This window comes from Psittacula echo, assembly GCF_963264785.1.
Source record: "Psittacula echo genome assembly, chromosome: 11".
NCBI classification, from domain to species: Eukaryota; Metazoa; Chordata; class Aves; order Psittaciformes; family Psittacidae; genus Psittacula; species Psittacula echo.
Window position 1 is genome coordinate 12,762,707 of NC_137746.1, and position 24,484 is coordinate 12,787,190.

The 24,484-nt window shown below is 37.8% G+C and overlaps 1 protein-coding gene across 1 annotated transcript in view; it reads left to right on the forward strand.

Moving 5' to 3' along the window:
• The first annotated feature begins 12,389 nt into the window (after positions 1 to 12,389).
• GABRA1 (gamma-aminobutyric acid type A receptor subunit alpha1) overlaps positions 12,390 to 24,484 on the forward strand; it is a 38,419-nt gene continuing 26,324 nt past the window's right edge. The window contains exons 1-2 of the mRNA XM_080627180.1: positions 12,390 to 12,471; positions 16,227 to 16,339. Coding sequence (XP_080483306.1) covers positions 12,398 to 12,471; positions 16,227 to 16,339 — 187 coding nt within the window. The 5' untranslated portion in view covers positions 12,390 to 12,397. The remainder of the gene's footprint in view (positions 12,472 to 16,226; positions 16,340 to 24,484) is intronic.

Consider the following 24,484-nt stretch of genomic DNA (forward strand, 5'->3'; position numbering starts at 1 on the left):
AACACCAAGAACACTAGCATACGCACATCTTTTAGATAATGAGTTGTTAAATAAAGCTATCTTTGACTCAAGTGTTTTTCTACTGTGGACATTGTTATGACCAGTGAGTACTCATCAGGTCAGAAGAAGCAATCAAGTACAATTGCTGCTTTAATTATCCCATTCATGAATCCCCAAGAAAACTAAGAAATTCCCAGATGCCCCACTGAACTCAGGATTAAGATGATTCCTGGCACTTTCCCTTTCTCTAGCAGGCACAGACAATGCACATGTGTGTGAGCCACAAGGCCATGCACAGCTGGGAATACCCCATCTTTGTTACCTTACAGGTTGTAGACCTCTCACAGAATTCAGTCTTCACTGCTTCTGAATATTTTTATTATTGTTCAGCAATTAGACTGACAGAATTTCTAGAATCTGTGCATTCCTGCTACGCTACCTAGAAAATTAAAAAACCCGTCAAACTTTAATGGGAAAATTTGAACAACAACAGGTTAACCACTCTGTGTGCGTAGACAGCAACATATACATGAAAAAGAAGTTTTAGCACTATACATTAGAAATAATTATGCTTGATGAACTTGTATTTCAAGATCAGGGAAAAACGCTTGAGTGGCTTAGGTGACTGATAATTTTTTCTACATTACTCAATTTCAAGAACAAGAAAAAGTTCATGAAAAAGGGGGACGAGTGTGAAGAGTGCATATTCTACTCTTTGAAAGAAAAACTGATGGAAAAATAGAAATTATTTCCACATTTAACCAATCTTACTTTGTGCAGCAGATATTTTGTGCTAATGAACTTATTGCCTTCAGAAGACTTCCTTTACTTCTTTCTTCTGTTTTGCTTCTTTATGGGGAGAGAGCGGGAGTCCAAGGCTGATCCTTTCTAGTTGAGGTCTGCCAAACAGCCAGCATTAGGAGGTTTCAGTAACCTCAATTTTGCTGACTAAGCAGTTGCACTTACAAGCACATGCTGGTTTGCTGTCCCACTTGTTCAGTTTGTATCAGTCTTCAGAAAAAGGCCCTTCTTTGTCATCCAAGGCAAAGCATACTTTGATATATTTTAGCTATTAGAGCAAATCATTATGTGGAATCAAAGAAAATACCAGCAGTTTTGCAGTCACAAGGCCATTGGCATCCCTAACAAATGAGGGAAGTTCATGACACCACTATGAAGTGATTAAATATTTTACTGCAGAGTACTGAGAAGATAAATGTCACATTCCAATTGTTTTATGATACAGACTTTATGATGCAGCCATTTCAACATTCAGGCCTCTCAAGTTCTTGCTTGAATTATATATATCTTAGCAAATAACACTGCTTTTAGTTTGCAATGAGTAAAGTATTTTCACTTGACAAGTGATCTTATACACAAATTTGGTTGGGGGTTTTTTTGTCCTGAAAAAATTGAGGATATAATCATGGCATCACACCTGGATTAGTATCAAAATACTGTTGTGTTGCAAATTTTTCTTGAACTCTCACTTGATCAGATACAAATAAAAACCCCAACACTAGAACTGCTGTAACAGAGCAGCAATAGTCTAGGGGCCTGCCTTTACAATCCTTTGTTACATTTATATAACTAAGTTTTAGCTACCTGCTTATTAATATTGTCTAGTAGAATGAGGTATATCAATATGAAAAAATGATTAATTCAATTTCAAAAACCTCTTAAAAAGAAGTAAACTGAGTCATCTTGTCACTCTGTTAAATACAAATGGTGTCTACATGGGAATTTAGGGATCTAATTAGTCACAGCTGAAGATAGATTAGATGAACCCTGCCTTTAATGACTTGCAGCGCATATCTTTACTTTCAGAGTGAATGGCTGACTCTTTGGCTTGCTACCTTACCAGAGAATGAGAAGGTCAGACAAGTTTCTTGTGTGCCCATGAAATACTGCTAATAACATTTCTTTATTCAAAGTCCGTGCATGCTCATTTCCTTTATTAAGGGTAGACAGTGGTAATCAAGGTAGTGCCACAACCATGCTACTGAGTTACTCCCAGAGCAGAACACAAGTGAAAAAGTAGCTTCCCTCCCAGTCACACAGTGACGGTTACCCTGAATATTGTTCCAGTGTCCATCGGTTTGCTCTTGATTGGCAGCAGCAAAAAGGACAAATGCCTCAATACTCTCTTCTATAGAGCTAGTACCAACTAAAAAGACACTGTTTCTACATTAACACATTTCACAATTTTCATAAGAAACATTTTGAGCTCTAAAACAAAAACAAATTAATATTGGTACACAGAATTTCGAAACAGGTAAAAGTACACACCAACATCCATGCTACAAAGAGGAGGTAAACATTAACGTCTTCATGAAGACAGACAGTAAAGACTATCAAGGTTAAACATAACCCTTTGTATTGTTGGCTGCCTTTTCATATACTACCTCAGCTGTTCATATCAATTGCTTAGTTTGTTTATACAAGGTAGATAGGCAGAGATCAGATCCAAAGCTGATGCACCAACCCAGCTGAACTCAGCACATCTGAGCCCATTTACATGTGTTGGGGAGCCAATCCTGACACCTACAAAACTGCTTATGCCAGTCAACATCCAAAACTATTGGCTACATTCCAAAATATCTTTTGGATCATCTTGGCTTATCAGAGAATTTCAGAAATTATATTATTATAGCTCTCCTTAAAATAAAGCACAGATTTAGATTACAACACAGTTTCAACTCTAACTAGTATTTACATGCATTGATAATGACCAGAAAATATTGCTTTTTAATTGTTAAGGATTTTGCCTCTATAGCCTAGCCATTATTTCAGCTGCTTCTGAATGAAGGCAATAATTACCTAATAGAACACCATATGCAAACTATTATAGATGTAGATTTCATGTCTCAAAGCTTGGCATAAAAATACAATTGTGAGGTATGTTTCTATGAATGAAATAGCTGGAACAAGAAATGTAGTTGAATCAGGGTATTACAATGAGCAAGAAAAAAAAAAGTTCATCAAGCAGCTCTCTAGCTCACATTACAATTTCAGTTCTACCTAACACTGAGGGCTCTGCAAGGAAATTCAGCGCATATAAATTGGGTTTTAATCTCTAACAGTAAAAACAAGCTATAAAACACACAAAATAAATCAGGAAGAACCCACCTTAGATGCCAAATACATAGAAACTAAAAGCCCTGGGCCTGGGAAGAACTTGTATCTAACCTGCCCTGTTCTTATATGCCTGTAAAAGTTTCCCACTAACACCTGGACCTTCAGTTGCCCAAGCAGAGCAGTGCTGGGAAAATTACACAGGTGTTTTGTCTGTGTCATTTCCAGTATGTAGAAAACTAAACTAAACTAATTTTAAAATGGAAGGAAAAAGTGTAGGAGGGTTGTGTTAGTATCTTCTGGATAAAAACTTTGAAAGAGATGTGTCTCTTTCAAGAGTGCAAAACTGCGCAAAAGCTAAGCGTAAAACTCATGCCATTACAACATCATCTTGTTAACAACTGTCCCAGTATATTTCTCACCTGCATTTGTCCCAAGTGACTACACTTGGATTTTTAGCACTAAGCAGGTCATGCAAGAAATAAATTTAAAATCTGAATATCACATTTCTACTGCAGACTAGCACTACTCTAGAACAGGACAGCATTCATCAAAAGTGCTTTGACAATGTGCAGCAACTGAGCAAGTATATCTCCATGCAGTAACATCAGAGTCTGGAAGAACACAGTGTGTCCAAATGGAAGACGAAATCATCTGAAGAGCCTCCTTGTCACCATCTCTAAGAAGTGAGAATGGCAGTGGAGTAGGAGGAATGGCAGAATCAAACACTGTGTGCTTCTAAATGACAGCGGGAGCTAGCACCTACCTGACAAACTACTCTGCATGTTACCTTTGCGTTACAAACTTTCTGTGGCTTCTAAACAGTTTTTGCAGGAAAGCTTCAGCTTAGCACTGCATGCATTGGAATCTACCGGAATTTGGCTAATTGAACTTCACAGGTTGCAATGTTTTCATTCTAGATAAAGCCACCAACACAGGGAGAGAAATTAAATACGTCTAAGGTCACCTAGGAAGTCAGCAGGGTATTTGGCTTCCAAAGCAGCAAAATTCAGCTGAGTGTGACACACTAAGTTCACGAATATGTATGATCCATTGCATTAAGTGGATTCTTAAGTGTTTGACTGAATAAGGATGGATTTAAACACATTTTAAGCATCTCTCTGAACTCAGGCTGAGATAGTCTGACTTTACATCTTTTGGTTCAAAGACAAATATTTACAGTAGGACAATGGTGAACAGAATTTTTTCCTTACTGATTTTTTTCCCTTAATTTTTACAAATGTATTTTAATTTTTTTCTTATATCTGTAAATATTTATTTTACTTTGCTCACACTCTTTTCATTGTTACTTATTTTATTTACCCACAAATAATAAGTAACAAGGGCTTATTAATGCACTAAACATTGTATCATTGGATCATTTTTTAAAAGGAAAGAAGTATCAAACTTCATGAACTTTGGGTAATCTAGAACTTCTGCTTACACAGCTTTTTATCCTATCCAGGTTTAGGGAAAATCATCATTATGGAACAATACTGTTGCTTAAGAAAATATGAAATTACAGATTAGCTCATCGGTCTGCAGGAATATGAACTGTCATTAAGTATATCAAACTACTGGTCATAATTCTGAGTCCATAACAATTTTTTCTTCCTAATGCAGCACAGGAATGACAGTGAGCCATGAAATAACTTCCTCATTTTTGAAAGGTAACTGAATTACGTCCACACCAGAACGTCAAGAGTACCTCCCTCCCTTTTTGTGTGGAGAGCTTCCTAGTTGTAGAAGGTGTACTGAATTTATACTAAAGGTAGTATAAAAGCTCCATGGGGTTGTAGATTTCTAGTCAAGACTAGGCCTCATCAGAAGCAGTGTGTTAGAGCACAGGAGGTAAACACATATGGTGTTTGTAATCCACTGTAGATAAACCCAGCTGTTGCAGGAAAAGCCTCCTGAAAAAGATCTCATCAATGATCACCACTGGATTTACCAGACTTTTGTAATCCCCACAAGCTCCCAACTGCAACCTGTGTTCTTTTTGGTGGTTTTCATTAATTCCACAGTGGTGGGATTTTTTTTAGAAAACAGATTATTATCCCATTCTTCCTTTCTGACATCAGACAAGAAATCCTATTATTATCTAGGAAAGAATCCTCCATTCCTGGCTTTACAGATTGAATTTCGTGCTGATGTTTGGCAACAGCATGCCAAGGCATAATAAATTGTTATCTCTGTGGATCATAAAGTCTGAGAAACTTGTAAGTAGTTGGGTTTTCTGTTTGAAATATTGTATTTGGAGACTTTAAAATTCAAGAGACAATCATCATCTCTAAGTTTCTGAGCATCAGCTATTTTACATCTTTATTCCATTTTTAATAGATAATGGGTTCAAAGAAGTGCCACTTTCAATTTTCAACACAGATGTAGAAAGAACATTCATGTGTCTTTAATGGGCACTGCATCTCAGATTGACTCTTTGAAAATAGCACAACTTGTTTTTGTGAAGATTCTCATTTGTATTTCCCTGAAACTTCCTCTCTTTCTGCTAACTTTTTCAGCGGAAAGACGGAATGAATAAACATCATTGTAAAATGAAAGAGGCACAATGAAAGTGAACTTTGTTTCTTATATCATAGAATCATAGAATCAACCAGGTTGGAAAAGACCTTTAAGATCATCCAGTCCAACCCTTACCCCAGTACTGCCAAGGCCACCACTAACCCATGGCACTGAGGGCCTCATCTACATACCTTTTATCAAAACACTAGCTGACAATTATATGTCCTGTTTTTTGACTGTGGCTGTAAATCAAAGAAGAAAAAAAAGGTAAGCAACTGGATTTCATTATGTCTACCAAAGAGTCAACAGCTATTCCTCAGTATATTTCTGGAACACATCAAACTAGAAATCAGACTGAAATCATACATTTAACAAAATATTTCCATTTAATCACATGAACAAAACTTGTAAATAACAGAGTTCAAAGCTTTGGAGCAGATGGTCTTTCTGTTTTAATTCTTCATCTGATCTGCTGTATGCCAGTAAATCTCCAAGTTTCATTTGCTTTATTCAAATCCCTTGGCTATTCAGGACACACTGTATCAAAGCATTCTGCTGTGGAATTTCAGTTGTTTTATATATGCTCCTAAACTAAAATCAAACATATGTATATTCTGTACACACAAAGAACACCACAATTAAAAACACAACACTGAAAAAATATTCTTCCTTGGTGACCTAATTACATTCTTTGTATATATGTTATGTTTATATACAGAAAGAGGATGCAGGCACATAAGGAATAGGTCAGAATTCAAAAAGTGCTTACTAGAAATTCAAAAGCAAAACCAGTTCCAACTACTTAAAAAATCTTTCTCCATGTCAATTTTAATCCATCATTTAATGAATATATTTTACCAAAATAGGATTCAATTGGTTTAACTTCATTGCTACTAATCACATGCACTAACGTCAAGGTTCAACGCGTTGTACATAGTAGCTTGTGCTAAGTTCATTTTGGCTGACAGTTTAGATTTAATGAAATTGTTTTTACAGGATTTAGCTCTACACTACCTTGTAATGTGAATGACACAGCCTCTTTCTGAAAACCTTATGGAGTCATAATGCTGGCTTGAAAAAAAGCATAGGTCTTCTTGACATCTTCCTATTGTGGCTGTAAAACCATGCAGTGATATGCACATCACCTAATACTTAGTCACTTGGAGACTTAAGTTCAAATGCATCTTTCCTGTCTCATTTGAACAATTCATTCAAAAATTAAATCATATCACCCTAAGACTCACTGATAATATGCATATTCCTCTATATAGCCTGACATTTTAAAAATTATCCTCTTAAGTCAGGTGCCTGAAGCCCACAGATAGATTTATTTGATAAATTCATTGCCTGTAGTGGTCTTTGGATTAGGTCAGTGGAATTTGGACAGGAGAGGAAAGTAGGAATTGCAAGACAGTGATCTCCAACTTAACACTCGTTCTTTGAAAGAGCATTTCTGTTGCTGACAATAAATTATTTTCTTTTATAGTTTGCCTTCCCTTAAGAAACAGTCATTTTGTTACCACAATCCACCATAAACCAGCCTATTTGTTTGATTACATCCAAATATTTTTAGTGTTTACTATGGAATGACATGAGCTGTGATAACAGCCTTGAAAGAAAAGAGAAAATCTGGGTTACGTGTGAGCACTGATGGACAGCAATCTCAGCCATGGAGGAAAAATAGTTTTGTCCTACTTTCTGAGCAGATGAGAATTAAGAGAGAGAATGAGCAACTTCTAATTTTAGGGCAATATTTTCACCCAGGGAGAACTCAGAAAAACATATTAACCTTTGGCACATGGAGGAGGTGTCCATGGAGGCAAAGACCATCCTGGTGCAACTCGACACTTCACAAATATAAAAACAGCTGCATTGTTTAATACACTAATTAAAATAAGAAGAAAACTATAGGATTTAAAGAACACTGTAGGACGCACAGTTATGTCTCATTGGCTCTGGGACTACATCAGCTGCCCAGATACTTGCTCAGATTTCAGTGCACAGAGGTACATGGACTTGCAGCCATTCAATCATTCACTTTGCAGCCCATCTTCCCGTCTAGCTACCTGTCACAGACACACATACAGCAAGGTACTTGCAATTTCTCCCCCCATCATGAGGAATGAAGGTGAAAATGAAATACTGAAGCTATGTTGAACATTTATTTTTGCAAATATATATTATTAATCTAGAAGAAAAACAGTTTAAGGTCATTGTAGACAGTATAATAACTGCTGTAGTGACAGGGCAAGGAAGCTCAGTGGGTTTACAGCCACACAATGTCCATGTATTTTAATAAAACCCCCTTGTGCTGTTTTTGTAAACTCAGCCAAGGACCTACTTGTTGCTTAAGCAAAACTCTCTCATGCCTCAGTGTAAAAATAAAAACTTAGCAAACTATTCTAGCTAAGAGCAAATGAAGGTGAAAACATTGCATATCTGGAAGATACCTCTAGCCGCTATGTGTCTATAAGCTAGTGATTTGAAAAATCACTACTTCCAGTTTCCTTGGGAAGTCAGTAGGTTTTTCTATTTCCTACTTTTCTGTGCACTATTAACAAGCTTGAATCAGCTGAGATGAACTACATTGGAAACATCAGGAAACTAAGCAAACAGTTCATTGGAGTCTTTAAGATAACCTGTAGCTATTTCATGCTGAACACAAATGACTGTGTCAACTTGGTGCACTAAGGCACTTTGATAAACAGAATTCCTATTTTCCTTGTGCTTAGGGAAATCATTGCAGCGTTTAGACCGTTATAAGTCAGGCACTTATCCAAAATGACTGCCACCTTGGAAGTTATTGCCAGCCTTTGCTATGAATGTCATTGGTTTCTTGGGTCATATCAAATCCTCCCCATACTGTTACAAACAGATCAAGTATGTCCTGAAGATGCATAGAATATGCAATATTTGACTTAAAAATCTGGATATAGGCTTGCAACAGATAGTTTAACTGTAACATAAGATACAAATTCAGATTATCTCTGACAAAATATATGGATTTTTACTTCCCTTGAAGCAGCTTCAGAGAAGGGAGCAGAAACTGGATTGGTGATGGCATTGAGAGGGAAAGACGGAAAGTAGTAAGGATTGTAAGGATTTGATGTAAGGATTTTTTCCACCCTATGGACACCAGTAGTTCTTTGACTGAGGAGTTCGTATTACCTTTACACTAACCAGAGCCAGGAGAGCTGACCACACTGTGTTTGTGGCAGTTAGCAGTGTCTCACATTTCTGCAGAAGGCGCGAAGCTGATGAGAAGTGCCCTGAGCTAAAGGCATGATGACCTGTGCAAGGTGGGCAGGTGAGGGGCTGAGTGATGCTCTCCTGCCATAACAGCCACCTCTTCCTACCTGATGCATCCAACTTTCTCCTTGTTTTTTCGCAGATGCATCAGCACCGCCCGAGCTCTCCCAGTTTGTTCATACCTGAGGAGAGGACGGTCGCTGCTTGGGGGTTAAACAGACGTTAACTTCAAGCAGAACCGTGCCCCTCGGCGACCACAGGTGGGCCAGGGCCGGGCTACCACGCACGTCCCGGGGGAGGGAGGGAGGGCACACAGGAGCGCCTCTCCTGCCGCGGGCACCGGGGGACGGGAGGGCTGTCCCGGCCTCAGCCCGGTAACGGCTCCTGGGGGCCAGGGGCAGAGCCGCCGCTGGCTGCCCGGCGGCCCCGCGGGGACCGGGAGCCCCCTCGCAGAGCGCTGGGGCCGCTGCGGGCAGAGGTGGCACCCACCGGTAAAGGCGAGTGGAAGTGCAGGAGAGCCACCAGGTCCTGGAGCGGACCGGCTGCCGGTCTCGCTCCAAATGCATGTTACCTGGGTTTAATTAGGATTGCACAGCATTCCTTGTCTGGGTACATGCACCGTAGGTATGCACAGTCTATGGGCACACACGCATGGTACTGCATCCTCTACGTTCCCAGCTAGTCTTCATTCATATGTACGCCGCGATTAAATATTTGATCAAAGGTTGAACGCTAAGGCAGATCTGTTATATTTTTAATGTACGAGCCTTAAAATAGACTGTTTTGTGAAAGCAAGTGTCTAAAGAATCCCGGTGCTGCCTCTCCCCCAGCCGCGCAGCCTCCCCCCCAAATAATAATAACGCTGCAGATTGTAGAAGGATTTGAGTCTGCAGTCAGAGAGAAAGGGATTAGGGCGAGAGCACTGGAAGTTAAATTGTGCTGCATATAAAAAATGGGCGGATTGGTCTCTAGATGAGAGCTTGGTACCACCTTCCTTTCTAAAATAAAATCTCTCTGGCATGAAGTCACAGCCTATTTCACATCCGGTTTACCCTGGGACGTATTACTACTGTCTTGGTAAAGAGAAAGCTTTTGTTGTACCGCGGCGGTCGGAATATTGGGAAGAGAAATTCGGGTGCTGCGCCCGGAGCAGCGGAGCAGCGGCGATGGCCGAGGCGGAGTGAGCGGCGGAGCGGGAGCCGCGCAGCCTCCGCGCGGGCGGGCGGGCAGAGCCGGGCAGCTGCGCCGCGGACCCGCGCCCGAGGGGCTCCGGTAAGGGCGGCCGCTCGCTCGCACCCCGCGCACGCAGCCCGGCACGCAGACGGACACGCAGACACACACCCGCACCCCTCCGGGCGCTCCCGGCTGCGGGCACCGCGTCCAGGCGCGCAGGCGGCTCCTCTCCCCTCTCCGCAGGTACCGCCGGGTCGGTGGGATTTTTATTCCCTATCCCTCCAGCCTGAAAATCCGCAGCGATCGATGGGCATTGTAATTTGTCTTACTTTTTTTTTTTTTTTTTGCGTGGACTGATTTCCACCGGTCGCTTGGGAAAGGCTTTTTTGGGTTTGGGGCTCTTTTTTTTCCCCCCTTTTTCCCCCTCCGCGGGAGGCGGTGGGAGGGGTGGCTTTCTCGGGGTGAGGGGGAAATACAAAGTTGAAATGCCGGGAGGAAAACAAGTCTCGATTTGCGCCTCAGAGATGGGCAAATCTCCCACCGGGACTCAAAACTGCATCAAAATGTTCCCTTCTGCCGCTGGTTTTTATTTTTAATTTTTTCCCGTTTTTAATTTTTTTTTCCTCCCTCCATTTTTATTTTTTTTTTCCTTTTTCCAGCGGGCGCTGCTAACATTCTCCCAAAACGTGGATCTTTCTCCCATTTTGAATGGGAACACCCGAGCTGGTTCCCCAGGCGGTGCGGGTAGGGGGAGGCCAGGGGCTGGGGGGCTGCGGGGGTCCAAAGCTCCTTTAAAGTCTTTGCTAACATTTGGTTTTTCTAGCTGCAAGAAACTTTCCTTCTCCAGGATTTATAGAGCCTGTATGGGTTTATTGAAGCAGGGGGTGGTGCCGGGAGGGGGGCAAGCGTGGAGCTCAACAGATCAAGATAGTTGGGAATAATTCACTTTCCGTTCTTTATCCCGAGGAGCCTTTTGCAAAGGCAGAAGTTGGCAGGACCGGGAGAAGGCGATTTTTGAAGCTACAGATGTTGCCTTTCCCTTTGTAAGGGGGCTGGTTACAGGGCAAGTTAAGATGCAATCTCGTCCCTGAAGATCTTTATCCATGCTTCCCAGTTACAGACAGCTCTTTGCTACCCAGTGAGATTAGCTCAGCCCCACTCTATGCTTATCTGTCGATCATTTGGCTATAAACGCATTAATTATATCTCATTGCTTACATGCCGCTTTGTAATGATATTTTATTGATTTAAATTGTCCCTGAGAGTGTGCAGTGAATTGGGGTAGCTTTATTTAAAGGTACAACAACATTTGCACGTACAGTGCTTTGCTTTCTCAGGCATTTAAAAACCCTCCAATTCACTACTGGGGGAAAATACAGGCTGCCTATTTTGTTGCCCTTTTTAATGTAATGAATACTAAAAATCATCTGGATTCCAGCACACAGATAAGTAAAGGGACCTGCAGCATCTCCCAGGCAATCAGCTGAATCTGGAACACCGGTTACACAAATACCAGTTAACTTTCTATTTTATGGTTTATTAGAAAGCGAAAGAAACCCGAGTTGTGTTACTTTTTACTCAAAGGTAAATGAGAGTAACTCAGGGAAGTCTGGAGGGAGGACTGGAAGGGATGAGAAGGCTGCTAATGCAAACCCACTTCCTAGCAGCAAAGACTGGTAGAGATGTAGGAGATGGTGTGTAGGTTGTCAGCACATGGTTGAATTATGAATTGTGCCCTTTAGCCCAACAAAAATATTAGTGTGCATATGTAGCAGCAGACCACAGAGTCAGAATCTGATAATTTTACTCCTGCTCTGATGCCACTATTTCAGGGAAGAGCAGTAATATCTGTAAGAAGTTGCTTTCGCCACATCAAAGCAAAGCAGTGGCTGTGAGGGAAGCACCGCTCTCTCCCCAGTCACACTACCACACACTGACACCTTCCAAGAGGTCTGGAAGGACTCAGGCTGGTTCAAGCCAAACAAAAACCAGTTACACTTGGTTATCTGGAAATGTTATGGAGGCTTCTTGTCACATTTTCAACATAGGAAGGAACTGACTAAGAATTGGTACAGAGTTTGGGGACAGCAGCTTTAAGTCATAACTGGTTTTGTTAAAATTCAAGAATAATGCAAACAGGAATATGCCCTTACCACAAAATAAATCCCACCCTACGCCTCTGTCTAAAAGTAAAAGGTAAATGAGAACAGCTAAGGCCATGCTGCCTTATTCTGGATGACAGGAGCTGTAGTATTGTGAGGTCATTGCCTGACATCAAATTATTCTGCAAAAGTGTCCTAAATTGGACATTATCTTCACAGTAGCTGTTTTAATGCAGGGGATGTTGATGCTTATTTTCCTTCTTGTTTCAGAGCCCACCATGAAGAGATTCCTGGTGCTTTGTGACTGCCTCTGGGCCTGGAGCATCCTCCTGAATGCACTGACTGAAAGAAGGTGGGGAGATATTTTTTAATGCACTAACATATTTTTGGAACGTTTAACTTAATACAGCAGCATGAGACAAATACTGCATGGGCTGCACTACTACTACGTGTACTGGGGGAGGTTAATCCCTGTTCAAATCCCAGCTAAATATAACTAAAGGAAGTCTGAAAGAAAACTACAATTTGTTTGCATAACATCTCTTTTTCGATATTGTGAAGAAAAAAAGCAAAGCCTTTCTGAAACAAATTGAAATACCTCTTAAACACCTGTGCAATCCTTTTTACTCTGATAATGACTGCTCAGAAATACAAGTTTCTTCAGAGGAAAAAGAAAAGTGTAATCAAGTTCTTTTTTTAACCTTATTTAAATGCTATTTAGTAACTTTATTGTCCCTGCAAGAAGAGGCAAAACTTATACTTGTCTGTTGGTCAGGATTGTGTCCTAACTTAGTAGCTGTTTTTGCAAATCTGAAGTAGACCATCCTGATGAAGGGGGACTGCTTGGATGAAGGAGAATCTGTAAGCTTAAACCCCGTAACAGTTTGTGTTTGAAAGACCATGCTGCACTGAATGTGCATGGAGTATATGTTGAAATCATAATCTAAAACCAGCATCAGTATTAAGAACAACTTGTAATCATACAACACCTCATCTAACAACTAGTAAATTAACTAAAGATTGTCAAGGAGTTTAGAGTACACTTGCAGTACTCTCTGCAATTCAGAATTCAATAAGGATGTTTAAGAAGATGCATAGATATATTTCTGTATTTTAAAAATATTAAACTCCAGTCAATAATGTTACCTAATAAGCAAAAAGCACTAGAAATTTCATATTGTCAACAGTGATCCCGAAAAGGTGTATTTGTGCCTTGACCTCCATAGTGTCTCCTTATGCATTTGCAGCTCTAGATAAACTTACCTTCTGGCTAGCTTGGAGATTTTAGATAGAGTGGGGTGGGCAAAGGTTCATCTGTAGAAGCATTTCCTCTAAAAATAAAAGAATAAAATCAGGTGATTCGTGTAACAATTGCTGCATTGAATAAACATGGCATTTTAGAAGCAATACCTTTATTTTGATAATATATGAAGAAAAGTGAGATTCAAAGTATTCATGAAGTACTTCATCTGGCCTAGCTAGAGAATTTTGTGGAAACACGTTTATTATATAGATATGTGTACATATACATGTGGAAATGTATTTATTATATATTTAAGGTATGCATGTGCATTTTTAAAGTGAGAATTTAACTGCATTGGACTAGTGTTTAAAAATTATATGGCGTGTCACTATTATAATGACCTGTAGATGGAGTTAGAGCACAGTTTTTTTATTATACTGTGATTTAATATGAAAACACAATTGCTTGCAGTCACCTTTCTCTCAAAATGTACACACCTTACATGAAATATATCTGGTTTTAAAACCATTGTGTCATAGTAACTTCCCTTGCCTATTCTTCTGGAGTGCTGTTAATCCTTTAAGATAAAAAAGAATGATGAATTAGAAGTGTCTGTGATACAGAAAGATGCAGCCTTCCCATATCATTCTTCTTGTCATAAAAAGCAACACTAGGACTATTTTAATATATGTGTTTTGAATGAAAAATCACAATCCCTCTGGAGTTGCAGTACACTTTGTGTACACAAATGTTCAGATTCTTCCTGATGTGACCATATGTCAGTTAAAACCAGCCCTAAGGGTGCTTTTTACCTCTGACAAAATGGTGGGAAGAACAGGTAAGGGTACTGATAAATGTGACACCCAGAATGGAAGCGGTACGTTTTGTTGCATCCTTGCTGAGTGCACTGCCACCAGTCCGTCCTTCTGATGCCTTTTCTGCAAACATGCTCATTTATTTACCACTACAATTTCTGAAGTCTTTTTATATCCTTTTGCCACCTTAATTCTGATGACCTTCTACTATCCTTGAGATATGTAAGTACAGCAGCTTATTTATTGACAATGAGTGTTAATGTAAGATTTAATCCAGTGAAAAGACCTGTGTTGCAGTTCTACATCAGGCGTATGAGGAATGATCCTCTGAAAGATAATGCTCACTGGAGACAGCAGGAGAACTTGTTATTTGGTAACATAGGAAGCATAAAAGAAGAAGAAATATTAATGTCTGTGACTTAAAATTCAACTGTAGGTATGAAAAATAAATATAAAACAACCCTTTTTAAAGCAAAACTATATGATATGGCTAGAGGAGATTAATAGTATTTTTTAAAACTGTTAAAGATTTTGTCTCTTCATTAGAAACAGTGTTCTATATGCATTAAAAACCCTGAATATTGTTCTCTACAAAGTCACACCCTACTGAAATAAAACAAAAGTTAGTAAAACTTCTGGGAGTGTCTGTTCTGAAACTTGCTTAAATTTGTAGTGTTATGTATTCAAACCTGGATTGCAAAATAGCCTGCAAGCATTTCCAGAGCAGCTATATTCAGGTTATCTTTTCTCCTTCTCTCTGTATTAAATACAAGTGGATCAGACATGTGATACATAAACAATGTTTGATGAAGCTTAACAGAAAATAATTTTGTAGGTATTTCAACAGAACGAGATCATTTTGTGTAACAGTATATTCCTCATAAGACGGCCTTTGCTGGTTAGAGCAGGAACAACTAGCAGAGCACTGAGAGCCGCAGATCACCGTAGCTGTATGGATAATGAGCTGCCCAATGGAAGGATCACTTCTGTGACTAGACCCGATCTTAACAACTGGTTTTGGCACTCTACTGGTTATCCAGTTCAGTAGCAATGTGTGAGACAAAATGATGTTTTGGAAAGCAGTGGTTTTGCTTTTGGTCGTGATGACTGCACAGGTTTATAATGGAGGTATTCCCAGCAATGAATGAAAAAACGAGACTGGGTTTGGCTTTAAGACAACTGTAATCTATGATTAAAAGAATCATCTATGACACGTAAAGGTTTCAGATTTAAGAAAAAGGTTGACTCTGATGTCATCTACAGCAGACAGAAACCACTAAGCCCAAGGATTCCATTCCATTTCTACTGATGAAAATAAGATTTTGGTAGCTGAGCTCAAAGAGCTTAATTTGATCCTTATTCAAGCAAAATTTTAGGACCCTTGCCTGAGTTAGAGATACACATTAGGGATCTGTAAGTGAAGCTTGATAGACATAAGAGATTTCTGTATCAACAGATAGTTTTGTTAAACATTTGTAAAGAAAAGTTGGAGGTATTCCTCCAAATCTAATTGCTAAAGGAAAATAGGAAATAAAGCAAAATTATATATTGAAAATGAACACTCACTTGACTGACTTCTATATTCATAAGGTAGGCATCTCTGTATTTTTTGTTTTATCTTTATTCTAGAGTTTATTTTCAGTACTTAAGTGTCAATGTTCTAAATTACTGTATCTTCTTCATATGCAAACCCTTTATAACTATTATGAATTAAACACGTTATCTTTTGCTGACAAATGAGCCTTTTCCTGAGGAACACACAGAACATTATAACCATTAATGAATAATGAGATGAACACTGAGAAACTGACATTCCATTTGCTCACTGTTTATAGAGAGGCACTGATTTTCAAGGATTTTACAAAAAAAGTACAATTTAAGAAGAAAATGTTTCAGTGAAAAAACCCTATAAAGTACTACAATATTGTTTTAGGGGGGAGATATTGTGAACATAAACCCTGTATAAGCAAGAGTAAACAGAATTTTGAATTGCTTTGTAAGCTTATTGGTGGATTACTGTTTTTCAGTCTTCATGGTTCTGTATTTCAGCTACGGACAAACCTCATCTCAAGATGAACTTAAAGACAATACCACAGTATTTACCAGAATATTGGATCGTCTGCTGGATGGCTATGATAACCGCTTGAGACCAGGACTGGGAGGTGTGTTGTATTATAATTTTATATAAGGTTATGTGTTAGGTAAAACAATGCTATTTTCCCATTATATACTTGTTTCAATTCTGTTTCTATATACACTTAAAATAATGCTGGCATGCAGTATCCGTCTTTTCAAAAATGCCATGCCTTCTCTGTCTTTCACATACTTGATTTTCTCACACTTATATCCCAAAGAAGAAAATGGTTCACGATTCAAGAAGACCTCTGAATATGTATTAAAATTGTGTGAAGAATAAAATATAATAAAATATAACCTGTGACCTGACAAATGACAAATTTATGAATCAGGCTTAAACAGCACATCTATCTATGACTACCTTCATGAGAAGATTTGGTTTTAGAAGTGAAAGCATCAATCAGCCTTAGCCATAAAAGTCTCAGAGAAGTTTATAAGATTTTTTTTCTACTTAGGTATGTCAGGATTTGTTTCTCTAACATTTTGTCTTCACAGCTTGATAAAAATGTCTTTTTTCTTCTGCTCGTGGTGCTGAATCCATAAAAAGGTATAAAACCACATAGCAATTCTATCTTTTTAAAAACCTTGTTATGAAGGTATTGTCTGTCGGCATCCCTATGTTCCCTCTGATTTGTTCTGCTCTGACAAAATCCCAAAACTAGGTCTTAAAAGCTTGTTGTTCACAGACGTGAAAGTTCTGAACATACAAGCACAAACCTGTCTTTCTGGTGCATGGAAAAGTTGGATTTATTTCTTCCAGATTTTTTTTTTATCTTTCATTTCGGATTCTTCAGTTAAAATAAAACAGAGTAACCCACCCCACAAAGTATAGTTCAACCACATAATAGCACTCAGAGGAATTGCATTATAAGAAGAACAGGGTATTACATTAGAATTTTTATACCATATCCTGAGGATGAAATGGAAGATAATTAAAGGTAAGCTTATTCTATGGTTTGAGGCTATCACCTTGCAACAGTTCTTGAATTGTGAGCCAACTTCTTCAATGGTTTGACTTCACTGACTTCAAGGAATGGCCAAAGATAAAATCCTGTTCATAAAATTAATTCATTTTAAAATCTGTTGGTCTAAGTTTTTGTGTGCAATTTCAGGCAACACACAACAAAATAAGAATCACTTTTTACTTTTATCTACCAGTACTTTTGCCTACTTACTTGTATACACTTGGACTAGTTTAGAAATAAATGCTCCTTAATCTTTGATTAATGCAACTGTACAGTTCAGTCAGCTGCTCTATCATAGTAAATAAACATAGCAGAAAAGGCCATAAATAAATGAAACTCTGCAAACTGTGTAGAGTCTGGTACATGTTTACAGGAAAATTTTGAGCATATGATGATTTCTTCTATGAGTTTTGTAGCTATTATGTTTTGTTGAACTGTTACTAGAAAAGCAAACAAAGGGAGCTGCAGGGAAAGGATTTTCTCTCATTCTCTGGATTGCAGATTAGAGAACTAAGGACATCGGTACAGAGTCTTACATATGTGTGTTTCTATCTATATTTCTGAAGCCAGACTACAAGGGTGTACTGGGAGAACGGGTCTGCATACTTCACGAAAGGATCACCCAGTCCCGCTAAAATTTGATTATGAGAGCAAGATTGTTTAATGTAACTGCTTCTATAGGAGGAACTGAGTCTCTTCACAAATTTTAATAGCCATTTGTATCACTATCAGTTAAAAGCAAAAATGAGTGAAGCATTGGAAATATGGGATTGAGGAAAGGCAATAGAAGTTTAAATAATCTTTGCATCCCTCCCTTTTTGAATTGTGTTGCACATTCCTGACTGTAGCCAAACCCCTTGAATATCACAATTTCCCTGTTTCTTAGTGCATTATAGTTCCATGGTGTCAGTTCAACAGAGTAAATTTAATTTATCTGTTATAAAAAATCTAACATCTGATCAAATTGTGGGCAGTAAATTAATGTTTAAAATAAAATATAGTAAGAAGTAGCTTTAGTCTTTTAACTGTTAAATAATGTGTTATTCAAAAGACATAAATTATATATTTCGGACACTAGGGACAAACATCTAGGCCTATGTTTTCAATTCTGGCACCAATTTATAATTAAAGGTTTGCTCAGGAATTTTGAAATTTACCTCTGCAAAATCTCCTTGCTGAGGTGTCTAAATACAAGCTAAGAACCTCAAGATGACTCAATTCTGACACATTTGATTTAGACACTTGGTATAATGGGGAACGTATTCTGAAATGTTCCATATGGAAAAATATCTAGTGAGAAATCTAAATCAATATATCAAATAAAGCAATGTTCTTGGAGTTGGAAGTTCAATAGTCTTCAGTTATAGCACGATCTGTTGCTGGAAATGTTAAAATTAAATGGAAAAGTGATGATTTCTTTTTTCTTCCCAACATCAGTGATGTCTTAAATATTTCAGTCAGAACATGATTTTTATCTACTCTAAAGAGAAAGTTAAGAAAGACACAAATATAGTACCGTGTTTAGATATATGTAATTAGGTCTAATTCATTCCATATTAACTGTGACATGGCTATCAGAGAATTTAAGAGATTAGAGACCCTCATACATATATGTTCTATTAATGAATTTTACACTGTTAGGCACCAGCACCACTGGTGTACCTACTCGTGTAATCTGTGTACTACTGATTACACCACAGCACTCTTGCAGTTATCCAGAAATATCTATCCTGTTCTATGTCTTCATATGCCTTCATCAACAATAGATGAGGTACAACATTGCATGGTACAGTCACTTTCTTCTACCCAAAGGGGCATATTGCAAACTGTTTATCCCTGTAGGACCTCTCCTTCTTTAGTGCAGCTTTTCAAATATATACGCCTACAGAAAACAGAAATCTATGCTTGAAACAGAAAAGAACCAATTTCTCTCTTACCCACCTATGGAAGAAAAAGTAAATGACAGTTTCTTCAGTCAGTTTATTTGTTTCTCTTCCCTTGTGTTTATGCATAAAGAATTCAGTGACAAAATGGTATGTTTACTGAAAAACTGTATTGAACTGTGAAAGGGGTTTGATCTTGATATGGTTCTCCTTACCTATAAGAGTTCTTTCCTCCCTTTTGAAATAAGTGCCATGATATTTCTCTATCTTAAGTTTGCAAACTTCTTATTAGTGTGGTGAACAGATTCATAGTTTGAAATAAATATCCTGGTGAGGCAGAGGAGGCACCATGAAGCCAGGAACAAGATCCTGAAGAGATCTCATTACAAAGTTGGAGCTATAGTACATATTCATTGGGAAGCCAGGTTAAAAGGCGGAGCATTAAGATAATGAAAAGTTTAGAGGTGCTGAATTTTGAATCACTCTTTCAGTATGTATGGAACCAGTGCTAGATTAATATTAAATCCTTCCTTTCCTTTTTTCAGATCTTCTTTTGGGGTATTACTTCAAAAGGAAAAATAAAACACACATATGCTCCATTAAAGGTTATGGGAATAAAAATTATTATTGTTCAGATAACCTGATAAGGCCATATCTGAAATTAACTGAGTAGCTCTGAGCATTTTGCTGTTAAACAGAGGTTATTTCTTATTAACAGGAATAAATAAATAAATAAATAAAGGAGTAGGTGACCCACAGTGAAAAGTTACAGTGATTGAATATGCTAATTATTTTAAAAATGGCATTGTAGCTAAAATTAATCTGATTTTTCTTCAAAAGAACCACAGAGCACTATGTTACATATTGGCACATTTACACTTCCTATCAATAATTATTGATATAAATTATCTTATTTAGATGTTTGCCTCCTTCATATGTGGGCATAGTCACTTAGTCAGACATTGCCAGGAAATAGCAACTGTTATACCCATCCATAAACATGGACAAATAACTACATTTACAGTTATTTGTGCCTGGAAAATAAAAATGAATGTAAAAATGTTCTGAATCATACTAGATGACAACTATTAACTCTATGAGAAGATAATAATTTACAAAAAGCAAGGAGGAGGAATTGCAGAGAGTAAAATATTGAAGCTGAAAAAAGAGGAAATCATGTTAGACATTAAGGGAAAAAATGAACAGTGAAGTCATTTAGGTAATAGCATAATTTTCTGTGGGAAATATCTGGATCCTAGAACCAGAGGTGATAAAAAATATCCTGAATCCTGAACAAAATAAAGGATGAGATTGTGCTTGGAAGGAGTTAAATAAGTAGGAAATTTCAACTCAGTGTTTGGTGACCTCTCCTAGTAAGACACTATATTTACAGTGGGAGTTGAAAAGACTTGAAACAAAAAAATGGTGGAAAAAATAAGTTCTTCACATAAATTGCTATGCCATTGCCTTTTGTTGTGGGTTGTCTTCATGTGGCTTCACCAGGCTTGCACAGGGCACGTTGGTTGTACTGCTGCTGAGATTCATAAACATGAAATCAGGTGCAGTTACAGATTTTTTTTAAGACCAGCACCTTTGCAGTGCACACATCTCCTCTCTAAAACTAAAGGATATCACGTAGTCTGTGACCTTTCAATTGTAAACGTGGTTTATCCCTTTGAGAGGGATTTTGTACTAGAAAGGTTGCTCAATACAGAACTAAGAGTGAGTTTGATAAGGCAAACGAGAATCTTTTAAAATGAAATTCTCTTTTACAGTTTGGACGAACGCCTATTAGATCACACCAAGTAGATTATCAACATTACCTTAGTATTAAACAGAGTTATACTTGTTCTATGCTATCAGTAAAAGCTATTTGTTGACCTCTCCTGTGTGATGTTTATCAAAATTGAGTTTATCAAAATTCTTAAGTGGAACATCAGTCCATCTCAGCAATTCATCTCTTCCAAAGAATGCTTACATTTATAGTGACGGAAAAAAACCCCTGACAGTATTATGTTAATTAGGTTTTAGAATTCAGTTTTATGAGACCATTATCTATAAATATATTATAAACTTATCTCTTGGTGATTGAGGTCCAAATGGAAATTGTTGGATTTCAACTCATATATGGGCTAACAAAAAGTTTAAGGAAAATACAGGTTTTGTCTGCATGTATAATAAAAATTCCATTAAACCTAAATGTTTCTACCCTAAATTAAAAGAGAGTCCTATACTGGACCTTCTACACATAATTCTTCAAGTTAAAAAAGGACAAGATGCTATACTGAACTCTGTAAAAAATGAAAGGGCCAATTTTGGTCTTTTTGCCACTCTGTAGCCACCACATTGATGTAAAGGCAACTGTAAAAGGCATAGAAGACCCTAGAAAAATTGATCTAATACAACAGTAGAGAGGTAGGGGGGATATGAACAGCTCTGAGCTGTTAATTGGCATTGGGAGAGCTGCCATGACACTGCACAGCTCTTGGTAAACCCTTGGCTGCAGCACAGACTACAGCAGGTAATCACAGGACAGGACACTTCTCCCTTTTGGTTTCTACTTTTACAAATGCAGCAGCACAAAATTCTTATGAGTGTATTTGTTGGGGCTCTTAAATCAAAATACGTCATAGGATGCAGCCAGGGTGATTAGTCTACATGACTTTTTCCAGCAGTAATAGAGTATGCTATACAGGCATCCAAATTCCTCTCCTTCAAAGCCATAGAAGTCTTTCCCATTTTAATAACTGTACCAGACACACCAAACATGCAGCAGGAACATGTGCATTACCAAATCAGATGGAATTAATTTAAACCACCAAAATATGCAATTCAAATCAGCCTTATGCTCAAATACCAGCAGGTCTGAAAGGGAAACAGTTAATATATAGTTTCCTATGGCAAATAGGCTCATTTCCTGCCTTTTAAATAAATCTGTATTTCTTATTTTTGTTCTCAATTTGTAATCCAATCACAATTCCAGCACTAATGAGCTCCCTGGGAGTTTAAATCAAAATATTTATTGTTATTAATGTTGAGAGTTTAAGTTAGTCTAGCATCATTAGCGAAACACAGTATTTGTAAACAGTAAAATTACAGTAGTTGACATTGACTGCTGTTTTCATAGCTATATGTGGATCAATTGCCTGAGGCCGTGTTCCAGAGTGCCTAGGTGTGGTAATCAGTTGCTGTTTTACTGAACCCTATGGTTGTCTTATAGTAAAATTAGCAAGTCATTAATTTCCTTGTTTTTTTTTTTTTACTGAAATTGTTACATTTTCTACAGATAGCTCTGTGTTACTTAGTCCTGGTTCATGAGGTAGATTTTGTAATCAAGAGACAGGTTAGCATATCTTTACAACCAGTGGATTTATCTTTAGCAGTGACATCAGCTCCTGACCTGAGCTTGTTTTGTTCAATGATTTATAATTTTCTCTAGCTCTTAAGGATATTGTGAAGGTTTTGACCATAGCTCAGGATCTGAGGCTCCTGAAAAATGCATCCTGGGCATTTGAAGTATAGTTTAAGCCTTCCTATGCTAATCAAGGTGCAGACTGAACATGGTTAACCTTAATTCTAAATATAAATCCCAACTGTATGAGTAAACACATGTCCTGTACAAGGTTGACTCACAACTTTTGAAGCCCTTAACAAAGCACAGTTGAATCATCTAATTAGTAAAACAGTAAACATAAATCTCAAAACTTCCATATGGTTTTGGAGGGGCTAATCTTTTCCTGTGTGTTCATACACAATTTTTCATTGCTCTTGATAAAGAGGTACATATCAAAGAAAAAATAAATCATTTGGTGATGTGTACAGTGGCTTTATCTGCATTTGAAGAGAACTGGGATTAGATGTTCTGCAAAAGTGTAATCAGTATGAAGAAAACACAATCTCTTCTGAGTTCACAGTCTGAATATTCTATTATTACTTATGTCTTACATGCCACTTAAAATATCTTCAATGTTATACAGAAATGAAAGGCATCACTCATTTTTCCACTCCCTTGGAAATCTTCTGTCTTACTGCCAAAGTCTTTGGTTTCCATTTTGTGCTCTCAGAGTGATGGACCATATGTCTCCAAAAGCTAGAATTCATAATATGCCACCGATTCAAACAGCATATTCTTTGTTTGTGCAAGGTAAATCAGTTAGTTATGTTATATTAGAGGCTCACTCAGAGCTGAGACTCTCAAGTTTACACCATTGAAGGATGGTGGATTGTGCCTGAGGATCTAGTGTCTTTCTCTTTCCTAATCACACCAGTGCCTCCATTGAAAGGAGATGGAGAGACAGGCAGTCAGGATGAAAGATCTTTAAAAATAGTCATTTGAGTTTCAGTTTTCAAGATGTAAAACGCTAATAGGTTTCATGATATTATTAGTTTCTCAGTCTAAAGAAAAGGTGATTCAGTAGCTGGAACTTAAAAAGAATCCATTCAGCAATGTTCTACTGGACCTTGTGAAATCTCTATGTTCTTCTTCTGCCAGCTGTTTCAAACAAGATCATAGCCTCTTGAACTGTTGTTAAAGTGACAGGCTGAAGGAGAGAATACTTTTCTTCCAAGCCAAGCAATTTCTGGACAGCCATATGCTTCTTCCAGTAATAGAAGGTTAAATTCTCACTATGAACTTCTTTAAGATCAGAGCCAATTAGCTGTCAAGAGATTACTTAAATTTCTCTAAAGCTTATAAACAATGCTAAGGTCACACATTAATTTCATTGGACAGCCAAGGAGGAAATTTCACCTATCCGATGCTTTTGTCAATAGTCACTGTAGCTTGTACACATCTCACTCACAGATATAAAGCACAAAGACAATATTATCAGGCGATTCAGTCACATTACAGTATTTTACTTTCTGTGATTATGTGTAGCACATTGGAAACTTCATCCTTTAACCTTTATAATGATTCCCGGAGATTACTTTGCTACCATCTAATTTTTGCATTAACTCACTAACAGAAAACACCTGTCATTCGGTGCATTACTAGAATGGCAGTAGAATCAGATCCGATATTATATCTTGATTATTGCTGTCTCACAAAAGGAGATATTTTATTGTATATATATCAAACACTTATATTAAACTGCTTACATATATATATTTAGAATTTGTAGACTTTTTGAATGAAAGTGAAAAACTTGCATGTGCACTGTAGAACACTGATTCTCATTAGAACTTTTTCATCAGATACAGAAATGTATATTGTTACTGGCTGCTTAATCTTGATTCCTTATTTCACTTCTGTCAGAAGTTTCTTGTTAGATGGAAAAAATCATATCTAAGCAGTCCAAAGCCTTTTGAAATCGGAAGGTTG